Raw genomic sequence first — 20638 nt, 5'->3', positions numbered from 1 at the left:
ACAGGCAAAGAAGAAATTTGCAGGAAAACTGATCTGGCTGTGAAACAGCTGACACTCATTACCAGAAAAGTAACGTCCCCTCTGTACAGCACATTAAACAAGCCTGTTTCTCAAGAAGTGCTGAAGAGCCTGATGCTGGTATCAGTGCCCTGAACAACATGCCTTAGTGGGCATGCAAAACACAGGAACGCCACATTAACTAGTCAACCTGAAAATTTAGGCAAAAGCCAAACTAATCACAAACGACAGGGAGATTAGTATAGGATCTTTAACTGAGGAGGTGATGCTTCTGCTGTGAGACAGCTTTTGGTTTAAAAACTATAATCCACTTGGGCTGACTCAGACCCTTTCTGCGCCTATACGGTCTTAAAACACTGAATGAGGTGGTACCTACAGGAAGGAGGAAAGGGTTTCAGAGGAGGCTACACACTTACTTGCAGGGCGCTCTCCAAGCATCTTTGCCATTCATATGCATACCTCTCACTTTCCTATTTGAGAGAAAAGGACAGTCTGAATCTTGTTCTACACACATTTCCCTTTCTCCTATCATAACAGACATACAGCAGAGAGGTATTTTAAGAGACTGTTTGTAGATTAGCTACATAAAATTTCAAGACACCTATTTCTAGTATTTCCCCCATTCTCTAATTATTCTCTTAGCACCTGAACTCTACAATTTGATTTCTGGGAGTTAGAGCTAATTTCAAAAGGAAGAACGTATAAGAGTAAAACATTTGCATTGCACATACCTACTCCCAACACATTCGTTACAGGTCTGCTGTTCTAGAAATGGGCATTAGCAGAAGCTAATCTGAGTCCATTTACCATCTAGTCTCAAGACGAGCAAGAAAAACAACCACCACACAGCCAAAAAAGTTAAGCCATTTCCCAAAGCCAATGGTCTCAGTGCCAAAGCTGAGATTAGATTTGTCATAACTAACTTCTAGTTACAAGCTTGGACTCCAAGGTCAAGTGATTCTGACCGAGTTTCAGACAACAGCATTTTCCCCACAAGACTTTAAAGACAGGAGAGAAGGAATCTCCTTTATGAGCAGTTTCTAACCAAGACATCTAACCTTACCCAGATGCCATCTTAGCATCATACCCTAAGTTCAAATAGCTAAAGTCCCAAAGAGTTGGATACAGAACACTCTTGGTATCACACTGATGGAAGTCATTCTCAATTTACTTGTATTCCAGGTAACTCCTTACCTCAACTTCCCCAGTCAAGTCTTTGTATTTGTCTCTGATGACAGGCAAAGCAGGCTTCTCACTTAGAGTATTTGAACGATCTCTAAATGGCTGTTCCAAAACTGGTAAAGGTGAAGAGCGACTGATTTCTCTGTCACCTAGGCTTAAGCTCCTTTTATGAGACCCTAAAAAGTTAGGTTATAAACAAGTTATTCTTTTACTCATAAAGGCACAGACTATTTAAAATTAATAAAGTGGTAGCAAAGGTTGCCCTACTGCTCCAGAACAAAGCCTTCTATTTACTTAGCAACTGGTGCAAATTTCCCCAGCCCCTCAATTTGTACAACTTTTTGGCACCACAATATATTTTTTTTCTAGAAAAAGACCTGTTCCAAATGCCATGGAATTGAATAAGAAGATTCAGCTCACTTCCAGTAGCCTTTGGAACAATCCCTATTAGCTAACTTATAATTCAATTAGAAAAATTAGCCTTTGATAAACACATGCATTATGAGCTTCCTCCACCCTGCGCAGGCTTACCTTGAACAGACAGGTCAAAGGTAGCCAGTTCATTCTTGATCATTTCTTCACTAGATTTCACCTTGCCTTGGGAAGTTGCCACCAAGAAGTCAAACTTGCTGATTTTTGGCTTTTCACTTTGGAATTCTCCAAAGTCATCTGTGGACTCTCTTCCCAGTTGAGAAGAGATACCACTACCAAGGAAATCTGCCTCCTGATTTGTATCAGCTGCTGCATCCTGTGCTTCTGATGATGGTCTTGCAAAATCACCAAAGTCTCCAATGTCATCATCACTTGGACCACTGGATATTGGTCCAGAGTCTTTAAAGTTTGCAAAGGCTGCAAAGGAAACATCCTGTAAAGCATCCTCTGTGGAAAAGGTTGTCACTTTGGAAACTGTTGTCATGGTAATGTTTTCTGAACTGCCAAACAAGGTCTCCTTCTTCTGAAGAACAGAAGTAGCTGCAGAGGATCCACTTCCTGAAGACTGGACAAAGGAGGAGAGCTTCTTGCCCTGATGAATATCTTCTTTGTCAGACCAGTCGTAGCTTGCCAGGCTGCTGACTGCAGACCCACTGTTATAGCTTCCAAATGGGGCGCATTTTAAGTCATCTATATCTGAAAAAGACAAACCCCTACAATTAGAAGCTGAAGTTCAAACGTTAATCTCTCTACACTGTATAAAAACAATGGCAACTTGCTAAGAGTCTTAAAGAACTGCAAGAACACACACAGTGAATTGTTGTTTCAATGAGGCTTAGAGTTTGCACAAAAATAATGTAAAAAATACCTAAGCAATTAATCCAAAATTTATCCATTTAATAAATGTAAGCCTTGACCTTTGTATATTGTCTTATATTTGAAGCTGAAAGGCACCATTCCACTACAGGTAGTGAAAGGACACTTTAGACCCCCACGTTTCTAGACAGTACAGACTGCACAGATCACCAGTTCAGTTTTCTGATACTGGCTGCAGAATCTACAATCAAAACCAACCACATAGAAGACTGGGCTAACTTTTCCATTCCCTCTGATAATGTATTAATACACTTTAATTTTATATTCATGCTCTGATACAAATTATGTATAAATGTGCTGCAAAAAATTTAAAAAAACAGAAATCCTGTTTAAGCTTATCACAGTTACTGCGGTGCCACATGGCCGACTCTTCAAACTTACAGGTTCCAGGAATGACATGAATATTGCAAAGATCATGTTTTAGCTTTTACAAACTATTTATTCAGTTAAGTATAGAGAAAATCCAATTATTTTGCAGAAAGCTCCAAACATTTGATACTCACCTGGCAATTATATGGGCCAATAGGCTCTTCTCACTGCCATGAGCAGGTATGAGACACAGAGCCTGGCTGCTTACATTAGAGGCAGGAAAGGAGCCTGCACAGTGACCAGGGTCTGCTGGGCTTTGTCCGTTATTCATTCAACTGATCTTTCACGTTTAGACTGAGATTGATCCATAGTGAAGGCACAGAGAGCCAGGGGCTGGGTAGTTTTCATAAAAGCATTAAAAAAAAAAAAAAAAAGCCCTACCATACTACATTTGGCATTTGTTTTCCAGCATTAACAATTGTCAGTTTGGATTAGACATTCAGCCACTGCTCAGCGCCTAGGGTCAAACGGTCTCGAGGTAAAGCAAACCCAAACCAGAAAATATATTCTCTTAGCATCGTTTTAGCTGACACTCTTGTGATAAACATTATGGTCTTAACTAGCTGGCACACAGCAGCAGCAACCTGGGTTTAATACAGCCAGGGTGGGAACAAGCTGACTTTCCAGCTGCCCTCTTTATTCGATCTGGCCACACCAGCCCAAGGATTAAGCCATTTTAACAAAACATTTCTTCTTTGATTTATTCATTTTGCTGGAATGGGAGAGCACACTATGCTTTAGGATGCTTTCCAGGCATGACCCACATACATAGCTAATTAAAAAAGTCCCACAAATATGCAATATAATGATAGAGTTTAATGGCTACTACAATAAAAGGCCCTTTGCAAGGGGTCAGTGATGCATGGTGTGTCATCTATCAGATCTTCCTAAGGGACAGTCTTCCTGCAGCTGCTGCATTTGCACATGACAGCATCTCAATAACAAACCTTAGCACCTAGCATATATGCATCAAGATTTCAAAGTGCCATTCAAATATTAAATTTCTAGAGCAAGCAGTTTACAGAAGGGTAAACAGACCAGAGATGAAATCACCTGCTTATGGCAAAACTGAACAGAAAGAAGGCTCCGAGGTGAAAAGGAGCAGACTTGCAAGGGATCAGTAATTTATCACAAGAAACCACACCTTGTGCTCTCAAATGTACGGTTTTGTTTAAGGAAGTTAAATGAAAGCTTTGCTAGCATTAAAGAGAGTGCCAGAATAACCTCCAAAATGTTAGCCAACTGTAATTAATCCTGGGATCTTGAAAATACCACAGTACACTAGGCAACCTTTCCACCCGCCCCCCTCCAATTTGTGTTGACTCCAAAAGCCGGCAAAGATTTAAGCACTGCTATTGTTTCAGCGTTCACCAGGAAATGAAAAGAAAGGGATGATCCTATTGTGAAGATCTGCACATTCACATTCTATTGTGAATGATTTCTTTGATAATTGCTAAGAGTTTGAGCTGAAAATACATCCTAAAGGACCAGGTCAGTGTACTCCATCTGATCCTGGCTCAGGGACAGGCAGAACCAGCAGCAGGCTTCAGTGGGAATCCTGAACACCCCATGCCTCGCCTGCAATCAATAGGCCATGGCAGGGAAGGCAGAAACAGTGTTTTAATTATTCACAAATTAAGATTCAAGATTCTCTACGTGAGTTCATGCAGACGTGAAACCCATCTGCATAGGTGTAAGAGCTGAGATTAAATTTAATAGTTCAATTCTGTACATTTTATTTATTTGAATAGTTACGAAAGGATTACTCTGGTGAATACACTTTCCTAAGGTATTCTATTACAGGAAAAATACTGTGTTCAGAGACAGTGTTTACAGCTAAAGCCGTCCTAAAACAATTTATTGAAAAGTATGAAAAGTAAGAATGTATGTGTAACTGTCCGTAATCCAAGGTAAATTAGCTTTTATAAGAATTTTTACTCCATTGCAGAAGACCAAACATTTGCTGTGCCAAGCACTGCACTTCATAGAATCATTTGTGACAGATGTTTTTGAGTAGAGGAAGTAAAACCATACCCTTTGTCATAGCTATGGCAACACTAAAGGCTTATTTGAGCTCTTAGTACCTTTGCCGCACAATGAAGCGAGGAGCTTTCCCCTCAACAGGTGACACAGCAACTTGCCACCAGACTAATAAGCAAAGAAGCAGTTTACATGTGAAAAGCACTTCTTGGCTAACCCTAGAGAACTCTTCATGATGTGGGTATCTTTATTATTGGCAAAAAGATTGTTTTATTAAGCAGTGTTAAGAACTGCTCCTCCAACAGCCTTTTTCTTAAAAACCAAAGTTACGTGTGATGAATAAAAAAGCTCCAGTTACAATGCTCCAGTTGTAGCCTCTGATGTAATAAAAGCTTCATTTTGCTGGTATGGCAATTCAAAATTTTAAAAGATGCATGTGTACCCATAGTATTTTTTTCAAAGCAAGAGATGATTAAGTGGGGGGAAAAAATTAATTACTTCTGACTAAACATCACACTTAAGGAAGACAGATTCTGTGCAGCTACCACCATTTCCTTCTGGAGGACACTTTTAGTAAGAACAGAATCTGAACTGCTGAGAAGCATCAAATTTTATCAAAAAAATGAGCAAAGACTAAATTCATTCAAACTCTTATGAAAACACTTTGTTTTGTGGATACACAATCTTTTTTTGCAAGGTTAAAAGTGATTTCTTAGTTAGCATTTTTTGGAGAGCATACAGCAAATTCCCTGTCGAAGCAGGGCAGATCGTGAATTGATCTTGCATTAGGAATCCTACAACCCTACCACAAGAGATTTACCAATAGATTTCAGTGAAATATATCGCCATAAATCAGTATTCCTTAGTAATCTCAGTAGCAATTCTGTGGTGTCTTTCAGAAATGACACAAGAGATTTGAGTTTAGTTTTGTTATAAAAACCCAAAAGCTCTTACTCCCGATAGAGTTAAAGCCACACGTCATTAGCACTGTCAGCTTTGCACTGGTGAAACCACAAAACACACCCAGATTAAATCACTGGATATAGATTCTCAAATCACATAGATGGGGGCAAGATGGGATGGGTGCATGTGTGCCTGTAGAAATCCAAGTCAGATCCATTCAAGTATCATGTAACCAAACTTCTTTTACTCAAAAATATTCTCTAGTGAACCGAGAATGGAAAAAGTGATCTCCACAGCGTCATGCTGAAGGGCAGTAAGTTTCCAAAAGCTTTAGAAACCAAACCAAATTTGTATTTCTTCCAAAGCAAAAGGTTTGAAGATATTTACCATTTACTTTCCATCCATTTTGAACTACCAAACCATAGTCCAGCCTGCCTGGTCATCACCTGGGGCCAGCCACAGCTATACAATCCAGCCTGCTGGAGAGAGGCAAGGCAATAGCTGCCAAGGAATGTACGGGAGAATACTGACAGAGGATGAAAAACAGTTAAAACACCATTCCCCAGCGTTATCTCATCTACAGAAAAACTTGACATCCTTCATTTCAGCCAACTATAACAATTTATTTCAACGACCAAGGATTAAGTTATGGCTGGAGGCAATTTACAAGCTGGAGCCTTCAATGTCAACAGTTTAATCATTTAAGGAAAACTCTTGACAGCCTTAGTGATATTCTAAAGAAAACTGAAAAAGACAATTCAGAAGACTGTAATATATTTAGTGATTTTAACCAACATAGTTTTTATATTTCAGTTTATATTAAATACTGATGAATAAATAAATCTCATGTCATTTTAGGGTTGTTAGAGTGATGCACGTGGTAGCTAGTTCTGTTCCTTGTGGAACAGCATCAGCACACCAAAACCAGAGCTGTTAACACTAGGAACATCACCAGCGGTTTGAGCAACAAGTTCACAGACTGGACGGAGACAGGCACCACCTTCTTACCAGTTCCAGTGGGGCTTCACCTGATAAAGGCAGAGATGAAACTGGAAGAATACAGAGCCTTGTACGTACTGCTGCTATCTGTGTCATGCCTATCAGCAATCAGGAAAATTCAAAGCCCATTTCTCAGGTGCTGAAGTCTGGAATAGCGTTAATGATAAGGGAGTTACTCCAATTTACTTTTGCTAAAGGATGGCAGTACCTAGTGCTGCTAAGGTGGAAACCATCAAGAACACTGTACAATAAATAAAAATGAAGGAAAAAGGAGAGAAAAAGCCTTCAAACCTCTGGAATTAAAGAATTTGCTCATTATTTTTTAATTATCATAATAAACCAACATTTCACAGCAAAATAAAGACCCCCTGAGCTTGCATTAGAAGCAAAGGGATGGCTCAGCTCAGTCCCGCAGAGCCCAGGGCAGCTGCTGTGCCTCTGCACCCTTTGGCTTGGCTTGGGAGGTGTGCAGAAAAGACGTACACACCCTCCACTGTTACCCTGCGAAGGCCTCTAAACACATATTGTTATGCTTTTCTATTTCCAGAATTACACTGAAAGAGAGCAAGTGAGTGAATTTGACTGTCAAGTCTGGACAAAAATGTAATAGTCATGAACATTACTCTCCCTCCTCCAGGTGTGATTAGGTGAACCAATACTAACAGCACAAGCTCTGCAGAACTGGGTGTCTCTGGTTTATGTTCAAGCCTTCAGTTTAAAAAGCTGTAGGGCTAGGCATAACCTACTGGTTCTCCAGAATAAAAGATGGGGGAGGTGGGCTTTTTTTCTTTTTCTTTCTTTTAAGGTATCTCAAGATTGGTGTAAAGAAGAAAAAACATGGTCTGGTTTCTAGTCTGGTTTTTGGTCTTGTGGCAAGGAACTACAAAAACCCAGTTTGTGCTGACTTAATCTTTTAACTATATTCTACATCTCAATTATTTTCAGCTTTTTACCTTGTCTGCTAATTTGACATTAATCCCAAACTGTTAGTGGCCCAGAATTTGGAGGAATTCAAAGTGGCATAATTATGTGACACAAATTTGCAGCTGTCATTCATGTTTGAAAGTTTCAGTATTTAGAAAGGCAGGACTTCCCAAACAGAAAAAGGAATCAGGGCCCTTTACTTTGGGGCACTGATTAACTCACTCTAGATTGGCTAAATAAATACCAGAATATTGTTTAATGGGCTCCTACTCATAAAGGCCTAGATAGTGACACATTTTCCAGTTGGTCCCCTTCACAAAGGTGTATCATAACCTTGGCTGGCAGCAGGGAAGTCCAGATGAGCAGACAACAGCACAGACAGTGTCGTTTCTGTCTTCAGTCTGAACTACCACCATACCAACTCACAGAAATACCCCTGCCATCCACACATTTCCGCTATTCAACCCCTCTCAAAAAGTGCTCTGTTGAAAAATATTATTTAGCCTGATACAGAAAGCGTCAGAAGCGCACAGGGAGTGAGGTTAAAGTGTTTGAAGAGGAGAAAGAGGCTCACTCACACGCTGCTCTGCAAGAGAAAGGCACTCGCCAGCTCTAAGGGGATACTATAACTTTAAACTTTGTATTTTTCAGGAAAAAGACATACATTGCTGGTTTGCAACAAATCACACACATCCCCACGTTTTCAAAATATGCCAAGATAATATTTATTAACACAGCAGGACTTACAGATCACAAAAGATAGTGATACATAGGAGCTCATAAGGGCGTTATCAGAATAAAGCATGCAGGTCAATACTTGCAGAAGAGAGATATCAAAGCAGATCTGAGAAGGCACATTCACACAGGAAATGTTTAGTTGAAATTAGACATTAGAAAAGCAGCAAAAAACCTGAAGTTGATTAAAATATACAGAGATCTCCAATAATGCCAAAGAAAAAGGTACTTTACAGATTTGTCAGTGCAGCAAATGGATAACCCTTTGAGAATACCCAGGCGAGGGTATGCTCTCGCTGCAACGTTCAGCAGGACGCGGAACAATTAGGTTCATATAACATGACTAGGTGCTAATTAAAATGCTTTCGTCTTGGACTGAAACATAAATTTGGTTTAAAAGAAGCAGCCTGGTTGAAACTAACAGCATGCAGCCAGTGCTCAAAGGGTTATACGAAGTAAATGCAAGAGAAATCAGGCAACATTAGTATAATCTACCTTCCACACAAAGAATTATAGCAAAGTTTAAAGAGACCGTATCCCCTTTGGAGAGAGCAAAACTGAAAACCTTTCTTCCCTCAGAGATCAAAGTCTGTTGTATGGGAAGCAACTTAACAATTTCTTTCTAATTCCCAGTGTAAAGCAACCTACCTGCCCATACCTGGAAGCTATGGAACATGAAATCTCAGTAGCCAAAGGACAAAGACCTCTGCATCAGTATGTCAGAAAAGTCAAATCATTTATCAGCACCTCTGTCCCGCTGCTGTTTCACTGGAGATGTTACACGGTGCTTACAAACATACAGTTCCCAATGATTAGTCTCCCATTTCTCAGCAGTGAGGATGACAAAGGGATACTGTCCCTTTTTGACATTAGATTTACAGATCGAAGAAAATTAAGAGAAAAAAAATCTGCTTTTTAACTTCATGTAAACTGAAAAAATTGGCTTGAACATCGGCAGTTCATAGTTTGAAATGCATCAAACACACATAAAGGAACACATGAGAACAGAAGTATTTGTAACAAATCATCCAGAGCACGCTTCGCTACGAAATGCAAACAGAGTTAAATGGAGTAAGACTCTCCCTGTGGAAAAACACCTAGCTTGGCACCATAGGAGAATACAGGCTTGTTTAAGTTTAATAAAAATAGCTTCTAATTAATACTTCAGAGTTCAAAAGTTTAGCAACAAGCACATGATCGGCTAACCCCTTTAAACAAACCAAAAAAGTCTTTCCTGCCACAAATGGCAATTATTAATCACTGATTTCTGTGGCAAAAGCTCACATCCTGTAGAAGAGCTACTTAGGTCAAACTACCACCAAAAGAGGCTAGAAAAATATTAGGAAAAAGTGCTTTCAAAACCAAAATAAACATTCAAGAATACACTGTAGGTGCTACGTTTTCGACAGCTCACTCAACTTGGAGTTTTACCAAGCAGTAATATGAAAATTAAATGTCTTTGCTAATAAATTATTCCTGATATTTTTTACCCTGTTATAGAGTATCTTCCATGTCAAAGTTGCCAACTTACTTCTCTCCCCTACTTAAAAATATTGTATAATGCAAAATTACAGTACTGTGTATTTTCTCTACCCTTATCTGCAAAAATGGAAGAAATATTTCATATGGAAATAACCAATTCTTGCAGTAACAGCTTTTACATTTACAGTTTGTATGCTCCCCCCTGCTCAGAAAAGCCTTTGACTGCATAATACTTGTCGCTAGAACACAGTAATGGTTCCTGTATTGTTGAAGGCCACAGAACATTTAACTACATCTTATCTTCCTATGTACACATGAAAAGAAAAAGCAGGACACTTGGGAAATTTGTTTTATGATATGTGATCAGATCAGAGATGGTCAATTCACTCTCTCAGGAATACTTTCATGAAGGGAAATTAAAGAAGGTGAAAACTCGACAGGGATAAAGTAAAAGTCCCATGGTTCTAAATTTAGGTCCAGGAGTTACCAATCATGAGACTAGCATTTACAGGCCCTTTGCACAACTATTCCAATGAGGGTTTGAAGTCTAAAAGTGTATGCAATACTTCTACTTGCAGTCCTGCAAAATACTGGCTACACAGATTAAGCCCCACCGTAACAGGAATATACTACTGTTGTTGATTAGACAGCTTTTCATTAACAGCACAAATTAGTGTTCTGCCTACCCTTTTAGAAGCACAGAGCTGGTTAAGTCCCCAAGCCAAATGCTTTGTTGAAACCAAGAGATTAAAGTGAGACTCTCTGCCATTCGTCTTGCTAATATGAATGGAATGACATTGTTTGCATTAGAAAATTTTCCACTCTAATCCCTTACGTGACAGTAGCTAACAGGTACCAGTAATATGTTGTTGTCAAATCTCAAAAATAAACTGGCATGGAGTTCAAACTGTTCAATCTATTTATAGTCTTCTAAGAAAAAAAATAAACACTGCCCTGCTAAGGGGCTGTTGGCTAGCGGGTACAGAGATTTAGAAGTCTTTCACTACTGAAAGACTAGTGCATAATACTGTAATTAGCACACAGAAGAACACTGACATCTCCACCACCTACGTTACCAGAGCAATCTAACCAGTTCCTCACCTGCTGCTGGTGGATGCTGGCCACTAACTGTTGGCAAATCCAAAGAGCTATCAGACATGACATGCTTAAGATCTCCTCCCACATCAGCCAGTTTCATGTCAAACTGAACAGACAACGCGTCTTCAGAATCCTCCTTGCCGACACTGCTGCCACCAATAGAAGGGAGATCCAGAGACTTCACAGAAGCAGAGTCTTCTTTGGCCTGCTTGAAAGCTGCAACTTTGTCCACCAGGGACTTCTCCGCGCTGTTGCACGTGGAAGAAAACTTGCTGGAGTGAAAGTCAGCAAAATCATCATCACTCTTCACTAAAGAAAGCGTGTTGTCCTTTGCCTCCTCAAAGCCTGCTCCAGAGCCTTCCAGAGAAAGCTGTTTGAAGATATCGTATTTGGTGGGCGTTGCAGCGGTGGCAGAACTCTGCCCACTCTTCACTGTGCCAGCAGATGAGCCAGACTGAGGAATGGGACCGGCCTCTAGCTTAAGTGCATTGTATTTGTCATCTGTTTTTTGTTCGGAAAATCCACTGCTATTGTTGAAAGCCATAAAATCTGCAAAGTCATCTTGTCCACCGGCTGATGCGCAATTAGAAAATTCCCCAAAAAGGTTGAACTCTCCAAAGTCATCAGCTAAGCTTGAACTTTTGCTGGGTGCTGGTTGGGCAGTGGTAGTTGGAAGGGGTGGTGGAGGAAAGGAGCCTGATTTTGATGCATTAAATGCAGGTGGAAAGGATGGCTGCTTGTTTTCTCCAGTAGAGGAAAAGAGATCCAAGTCTGCTAGATTCAAAGAGGTCTTTGCTTGTGTTTGCTGTTTTGGCTGAACGGGCAAAGAAGGGAAGGATGTAGGGAAAGTTTTGTCTTTTGTAGGTGGCTCTAATGGTGAGATACTGTCAGCGGTTTTAAAATCTGTGAAACCATCATCGGTTCCTGCGGGCTTGAATTCTGCAAGGTTATCTCCTGAGAATAAAAACAATTAAAAAAACCCTATAATAAGACACTGCAGCGACAACAAATACATCATGCTCACACCATGCAAGCAAGCAAATTATTTCATGCAATGTCAGAAGTTTTTATGCAAACTATTTAAATTAAGACCTCAGGATGCATGTAGAACTGCAAACTCAACTTCTATGAACCACACAAGTTTCAAGGTCAGCAATTCCACTAGTCATTCCAGCAAACACTTAAGTCTTCCTCAAAGTCGTATTAAATTCCCTTTACACCAAGTTAATATCAGAACACACCACAACCAATAGATTCAAAAGGCGATCAGCACTGTCTTATGCAGCTTCCACATAAGTTCCTTTTCCCACCTCGTCCTTCTATTTACCAAGTGGTGAAATGTAAGCTTGAATTTCACTTATATCAATATATTACTTGCTTTAGCACAGAAGCAATTCTTCCCCTCCCTCCCTTTGAAATATTGCCCAAATACAGTTTGTTCATGGGGCGTCAGCAGAGGGTTGAGACCAAAGCAACCATGATAAGCTGAAAGGGGAACACAGGAGAGACCAAGCAGGCCTGCCTGATGGCTGAAGGTACTTGTGAAAAAGCACACGTGAAAGGCAGACAGCCGACACGCCTGTCCAGCTGAGCATAATGGGGAATCCAACGGGTGAAGAGACAAACACCCAAACAGAAAAGAATGCAAGGCGGTGATCCTAACGTGTTGTTTTAGAACATTTTTAAACTCTCATTTTAATCTATCGCGTTTTCCTTCTGCCAGATTCACCTAAACATACCATAGTGTTAAGTGATCAGAATGTCAGTAAATGCAATATAGATTAGACATTTTCTAGCTTCTGCTAAGACCGACTCCAGTTTTACTAAGAAGCTTGGAGACAGACTTTCATATGAAAGTGAGCATGATTAATCATAAGATGTGCACATCTCTAGTTCAGCTACCTTCTGAACGGAACATTGTGCTATGTAAGCATTATAATTTAAACCTGATTAAACATTAGGTAACAGTGTTTTCATTGAACTTACATTAAACACTGTGGTGTACTAATTTTATAAGTTTCTTCATGTTCATATACAATTATTTTTTTTTTATAAAGCAATTTCTTTTGAACATGAAAAATGTTGTTTAACCCATTCACCAGCATGTATGTACTTGTTTATTATTACTACTTGTAATTTTGAAGTATTGATGCATACTTTAAGACCTGTCCAATAAACAGATTTTGTTCTATTTTAGAAGTACACCATTAACATTTAATTCTTAAGCTACCACAGTGTTATACCTGAAATTAGTTTAACCAAGATTTAAAAGGATACTCTTTGTAATAACAGTAAAGGACCATAACTGTACCTGACATATCCTTCCATTCTCTGTCCCCTCCAAATCAATTCACTTGGCCCAGCAACAATACAAATATTTATAAAATTGCTATTCACAGATCAAAACTAAAATATCACAGCAAACTAAACTTACTGATGAATTGCAAACTTTTCCATTAGAAATGTAAGCTGGTGAAAGGGTTAAGAGTGGTCAGACCTGGACAGCAGGCAAATACAGTAATTTTCTATATTTTAGAACATGTACAGAAAGAGATAAAATGTTATTTCATTTCATTGCATGCATTTAATCCTGAAGAGGTACTGAGCATGAGAACCTCACAAAACATTACAGGAGTTTCAGAAACTCAGTGTTTGAAAAAAATAATTCCATCTTTGAAAAATAAGGAGTAGCAGTGAACTCAGGTAAGCAGTTTTATCCTAGAATCTAAAGTTGTTTTCTGATAATGAAACAAAATGCTGGGTATAGCATAAATCTGTGGAAGTCAGGTTAAGTTAGTAATCTGTTTATGTTCTGATCTGTCTACTGATAATATATGAAAGCTATAGAGTTTGAGAGTTTTTCCCCATCCGATTAAAAAGATGAGATTACCGCTTATATTGCATAAATGAGTTAGACATAGATGGTTCTGGAAAAGGCTTAGGGGGACTGTGCTTTTGTAATTACAGACATTGTACCTCAGATGCCATCTAGTTTTTACTTTTCCCAAACAAAAAACAGTTAAACCCAAATTTCAAAATAAGTGATCAGATTTCTTCTTAGAGCACCAGAGACCATGAAAAGTTTAAATACTGCCCTAACAACAGAAAAAAGTTGTGATTTTGTCCAGGAGCATCTTATTCTGTCTTCTAATAATATATGATTCCTGACTTAAATGAACAAATTCCAACCAAATCATTATTTCAAAATAAAACTGAGAAGCACCCGGAAGAGATGCCAATCTTCTACAAATGTAATTTGTAGACTGTTCCAATAGTATGTTGCACTATTTTTTCAGGATACTTCCTGCTAAGTTGTTTAGAGAAGCAGAATCACCATTGCTCTAGAATTATAGCAATGGAAATTCTGCAGCTTACAGAGAACTGCTAAAAAAATAAAATGAAAATATGTTAAAACAGCTCCAAAAAGCATACCACTTACCTAAGTATTTGCTCTCTGATGGTTGTTCCAATTTACGGAAAGCACTATACTTGTCTCCACAATCTAGTGAATATAAGAAATACATATACATAAAGATGTTATGAATTTATATAGTAAATGTCACATTGTCATAATAGCTCTGAATTTTAAATATTAATATATCTTATCAATGCCAAAACCAAGATATACAAAATATTACAATAAATAGTTCATATTTTTCCTTTTACCTCCAAAAGTAGCTGTATTTTCAGAAGGCTTCTCAGCTGCAATTCCTTTAAACACAGCATACTTATCAGTTGATGAGAGTGTCTTATTACCTGGGAGTGGCATTAGTAAAGAAGGAACACTAAAAACAAAAGAGATAAAAGCAAAGTTCCTTAATTCATCCATAAGAAACCTACTTTTCCAGTTTTTATTTAAAGGACCCTCTTTTTATGACTACACAATTTGAATCACTAAACCTAAGTTTGTACACTAAAGAGTGCTTAATCAAGAACCTGATGTAAATGGCCTCAATATCTATTAAGAATAAGAGCATGTAAACAGGCAGCTGGCTAACTGATGGGTGAATTCAGACTCTCTCTCACCTGATTATATTTCTTTAGGTCAGAAGTCAGTTCTCACCATTCTCAATTTTAATTTGTACCAAAACATTAACAAAACATTCTAGAACTTTACACCACAGGAATTCTTAGCCCAGGAGAGAATAAGCACACAGACATGCCCCAGGAATCACTGCTGTTTAATTTATCGCTTTGCCCAGGGCAGCGTAAGGACAAGTCTCCCTAATAGAACTAGATATAATAAAGAGTTAAAACTGCATGAGATTTTGCCAGCTCCATACTTTCAGCTTATTTACTTCTAATTACATTTCATTACATATTGTAAAATTAGGAGAATAAAGTGGAACCACTGTTCAAAAGGAAGGAAAGGATAACTGAATTTCTGTCAGTACAAATCAGCAAGTTTAGGTAGCTATCTAATCAGCAAAATAAGGATTAGTCCACAACTACACAAGCAAATCTTTTTGCACATAAACACACTCTATTTTATATAGTAAAACTGCCATAATAACCTAAGACCATGTTAGCAACTGCTGTAAGATTTAGAAGACATTCTGTGAGAATTTTGCCTGCCCTCCACACAAGCCCCCTTATCAGACCTTGGCAGCTCTACAGAACAACATCCTTTACATATGAATGATGCATTTTACTTCTAGTTTATGTCATTCAATACTATGCACATTGAAAATGTGAATGAATTTCTATGGCGTTCTTCGGCCTGAAGCAAGAATCTTTCCAGAGCCATTTAAATCTCCTTATCAGCAGGCTACAAGCAACATGCAAACCTAGCACTTGCACACACCTGCTAATGATGGTCTGCGATGTCAAAAAAATATAGCTTATGGTAATATAATTAAATTTCACATCGCTGCAAAACAGGCTATTAGATATGCAATCTTGGCAAATGTAATGGTTAATCATCTGTACTCTACAGATGGCTTTTTTTAAAATAAAGCTCCATAAGCAATTAGATTATAGCTCATTGTAACATTCTGTTCAAAACCAAACGCTTTTACAACTGAATAAAGAGAATTGCTGCAGTGAAAAAGAAACATTGTTTTTTAAATATTTTTTTTATGATCCCCTACTTCCCACTGTGGAATTTACAAACAGCGTTTCTGTTAAGACTTTCAGTAACAGAACAGCTTTAATTGTGAAATGACATCTAACACAAATTAAGATATACTTAATATAGAGCATCTTCAGATATGTGTAGCACTCTGACATCAGCAAAATTAAATTTCTTACGTAGAATGCTGTTAGGCAGGGTGTAACAGAACAATTTGTTTTAGTATCCCTATTTGACGTCACTGCTGAGGAAGCAACTGGTAATCACTCTTATCTGGAAAGTGTGAGTACTGTTTGCAACTAAGAACAGTCAGTTCAATACACAGCAAATTTGTATGTCTACTACAATTAGACACCTGGGAGGTACATAAACGTTTGCCATGTGCAGTAAAAGGAAACAACACTGAAATTTTGTAGTCACAGAACTTTGAAAGATTAATTGTAAACTCTCAGGGGGAGTAAACATGCTTACTTATTTTGTTATACAAAATCTGCCTGATCCAGAATTACATTTTGGCACTCTCCCAAATGAAAAGCCAAAATCACTGAAGTCTGAATGAGATTTCAATTGAGATTTATAGTCAATTATCCCAAGTTTAAGCACTGGCCAGAGAAATGATAGAAATAACAAAACCCCTGCCCAGTGGAGTTCTCAGTCATTTAAGAGTATGATGTTGTGCGCTTTACATGAATTTTGCAGTCCATATTCAGGACCTGAAGAAAGAAACCATTTGCTAACATCAGGGTCTATTCGTCTCCAACAGACATGGGGTCGTATTTTTAATGGAAGCACACAGCACTAAATGCAGAACTTCTGCCCCAGTGTATTTTTTCTGAATAGCTTTATGTAAGTTATTTGCCCGAATGCACAGTATGAAGTAACTTTCAATTGTCTGTGCAGTAGTATAAACACTTGAAAACCTACCTCCATACCTTGTAAATGCAATTTACCCCAGTATGATGACTAGAATGCTAAAGAATGGCCAACCACCTATGGCACACCAAATGTCATTTTTTTTATTCAGAAAGCCTAATTGTGGTTGTAACAACCTTCAAAAGAAACTGTCAGAGTAGAAATCAGGCGACAGAAGAAAATTACAGGACAGAAAGCAACCCACAAAAAAGGAAAACATTTCATTTCTTAAAAGAGTTCTAAAATACTGAAGGGTGGAAATCAAAGATGTGCTACCTGCTCCGGTGCTGTGAACTGGCTGCTTTGGAGGAGCCAGCTACATCCCCTTGGAAATCAGTGAAAGAGTCATCTAGTGAGCCAGACTTTGAAGCATCCTGAAACTCCTGGAAGTCATCATCTTCTGGTTTTACTACCTGAATTACAAACAACATGTAAATTGCTACACTGTTGACTTTTCAAATTGTCATACAGCATGAAAGCAGTTCAGAGTAGCATGACTGACTTAAGAGCAGGGGAAAAAAAAAAAAGCAAAAGAAGGAAAAAAACTTTCAACATTAGCATGCAAAATTTGCATGGTCAGTGTTTCCACTTCACACAACTCAAAACATGCACAAGGTGTACAGGATTACAAGTAGTATGCATGAAGAACAGGTGAATAAGGAACTCTACTCCTTTCACATTACATGTGTTGTTGATCATAGCCATGTAATCTTTTAATACAGGACAAATGTTAATAATTTAAATCAATCAATAATTTAAAATCAATACATACAGCAAAAGCATCAGAATTATTATTTTCCAAAGCAAGATGAACCACACTTGCAAGCAGCAAAATTTATCCCCCACGATTTACAGTGTTGTAAACCAACGGTTTTCATAGTTCTCAGTTGTTCCTGAAAACTCTTAACTTATTTTACCAGCTAACAGTCTGTTGTGTAGCTTAACCTAAAATTCCATTTAACATGCATTAAAAAATCCTAACTACAACTAAATCCTCTTTCAATGCAGTTAGTTTGTAATGGAGAACACTTTTGTGCCTCTTCTAATGCCACCAGAAAGAAACAGAAAAAAATAGAAAAACATCCTTAGTGGCATGACTTCAGGTTTTCAGATGCCACACGCTAGATTTCAGCTCCATTTTTTGCTGTTTACTTAAAGTCTGTTGTCACTACGTAGCTGTGAGAGTCAGGTTAATTCTCTTTCCAGGACAAGGGAGAATTTGCCACGCAACAAGAGCAAGCTAACCTGACTGGGTGGGTAGGATGGCACGAATCCTCCTGAAGGCTGTGCTGCAGCTCCGCCCGCCGGTGCCGTGATGTTCATCCCCATCACAGCTGGCCCGATGCTCAGAGGCATGGAGACCGGCGGTGTGGAGGGAATCAGAGGCTGCTGGCTCACTGAGGCAGGCAGTGGCATTGGAAATCCAGTTAAAGTAGGAACGGGGGCAGCTGGAAACTGATTTAACACATCAGGACTCACGGCAGGTATTCCTCTCTGCAAAGGCAGAAAAGCAAATACAACCATACACACGTGTACATCAACAAAAAGGCACACTGCATTCTCGATTCCAGCTTCTAGCTTGTATTATTGAAATCAGAAAGGAGCAGGACATTGGTCAAACCTCAAGTAAACCTTCCAAATCAAAACATGCTATCAGGAGCCTGTGTAAGCCAATCATATTCAACACCCTGACTGCCAGAGTTACACAGAGGGTAATGATACCCCCCTGAGTGGGCAGGGGCATCTGCCAGCATTCTTGTTTGGCTTTTAGTAAGCCAATCCACTAAGCACTGGCAAGCACAGCTATGCTGTACCTTGTGCGTGCTGTATCATCTTTCCTACACACCACTCCAACAACGTACCTCTGCTTCAATCTCTGTCATTCAAGATATTCTTGCCTTAGTTTTCATTCAGGGCTGGTATTTAGAAATAAACTGCTAAGAGATGACACTACACTGACAAAAAATGTAAGTCTAAAATTAACACTCCACTAGTTCAGGAGAGAGGTAGCAAGTCTAGCTATTTGCAGACTAAGGGATACAGAAACCACATAGTTTGAGGAAAACAGACACATATACAACAGAAGAAAACCAGACAGTATTTTACACTAGGAATATGTACACAAGTGTTTGGTAGGTATGTCTAACAACTACCCTCAACTGACACTACAGAAAGGAGTAACTGAAATGTAAGTGCAGGGGATGAAATTATAATCTCACTGAAGTTACAAGGGGAGTTTCTCCTCTGGACTTCAACAGTAGTAGTATTTTCCTCCAGGTGTGGTATACCAGCCACTGATGCTAACACACAACCCATGGCAGACTAGTCAAGCAAACCACCATTCTGCACTATCTCCAAAGCCTTAGTCATACCTGAGTTACTGCTATCATAGCCAGGACAGCGTAGAGCTCTTCTTTTGTGAGCTTCCCAGGGGTGGTACGGTTGGCTAAAGCCCATATCTGTCCAAGGGTCTCTCTGGGCAATCCAGACGACATCAGTATGGGATAGAGTTTAGCTGTATCTATTCCAGTAGGAGTCAAAGTGGTTTCTAAAATTTTCTTATACAACTCTGTTGTGAAGGAGTCAGTGTTAGACAGTGACAACGGCTATTTTCAAGTGAATTTAAGACTGCTTTTCTATCTATCTATCTATCGAGTCTATCAAACTCGACATTATATCAAATTAGTAACATTCAAAGCGTAAAGTAAGGCAACAGCATTCCAGCATTGTATTGAATCATGTTTTATCTAAACGTGATGGATGGTCTTTACAGACAGTTTAAAACAAGCAAAAAGATATTTTGTATAAAATAGACTTAGTGCTCCATTTCAAAGCATGTTTCTTTAATGAAATTTCAGGATAACCCATACAAAAATATAGTTATAACAGCTTTATGTATTTAAGCCTCAGTGTAATCAATATTTACCACAGTATTTCATTTTCCTTTTACTGTGTCATTTGCATACCTAAGATAAATAGCCTTAAGAAGTGAGCCTGCTTAATTACAAGCCATGCCAAAAACCAGACTACCCATGAAAGCAGTATTATCAGCAACACAACCTCTACTAGCATAATCTGCTGTCATAACAAATTCTAGATTAAACATTTGATGTGCTTGAATAAAACCCTTACTTCTTCAAATGCAGATAAAGCCACCATAAATATGTACTGTATCAAAGATATAGGATGCATCTGATGACTGAAGAGCAATGCTTTGATCAATAAGTGGCAACATAAGCACATGTACATTCACACCTGACATTGCACACTTGGCTAAATGCCACTTTCTTGTTTACCTGGGACCAAGCTGTCATTGTAAATCCAAGGAGGCATCATTTGCTGAATTGGGTCCTGTGAAGGGAATACTCCAACTCCTAAATGTATTCCATTAAGAAAGACAGTTGTATTAGGGTATACAGAGACAGCGTATAAAGACTCTAAACACTAGATCATAGCTGGTCAGTATCATTTAGCATTTCAGGCAAAGATTTCAGATAGGAATCACTGTGCTCAGAGGAAAAACGGCTACTGCAGGAATATGTATTTCAAAATAGTAACTAGAATGATTTGACAGTAACAGCAAGAATATAGTTATATACATAATGAAATAAGGAACTCCTCATTTGCCTCCTTCTAGTTGTACAGAAGCTCAAGTCT

The 20638-nt window shown here is 38.7% G+C and overlaps 1 protein-coding gene across 5 annotated transcripts in view; it reads right to left on the bottom strand.

Annotated features, from left to right (window-relative positions):
- Positions 1-20638, bottom strand: part of SYNRG (synergin gamma) — a 43472-nt gene that overhangs the window by 8726 nt on the left and 14108 nt on the right. For all 5 annotated transcript variants that reach the window (XM_056342599.1, XM_056342609.1, XM_056342616.1 and 2 more), the window contains 10 exons: positions 20278-20355; positions 19354-19550; positions 18227-18475; positions 17258-17394; positions 14665-14783; positions 14438-14500; positions 11002-11952; positions 1732-2328; positions 1213-1376; positions 435-488 (listed from right to left, as the gene is read on the bottom strand). In XM_056342599.1, the coding sequence (XP_056198574.1) occupies positions 435-488; positions 1213-1376; positions 1732-2328; positions 11002-11952; positions 14438-14500; positions 14665-14783; positions 17258-17394; positions 18227-18475; positions 19354-19550; positions 20278-20355 (2609 nt within the window). The remainder of the gene's footprint in view (positions 1-434; positions 489-1212; positions 1377-1731; positions 2329-11001; positions 11953-14437; positions 14501-14664; positions 14784-17257; positions 17395-18226; positions 18476-19353; positions 19551-20277; positions 20356-20638) is intronic.

This window comes from Falco biarmicus, chromosome 1, assembly GCF_023638135.1.
Source record: "Falco biarmicus isolate bFalBia1 chromosome 1, bFalBia1.pri, whole genome shotgun sequence".
Classification (NCBI taxonomy): Eukaryota; Metazoa; Chordata; class Aves; order Falconiformes; family Falconidae; genus Falco; species Falco biarmicus.
The sequence above is the reverse complement of the archived record's forward strand: the minus strand, read 5'-3'. Positions and strand labels throughout refer to the sequence as shown.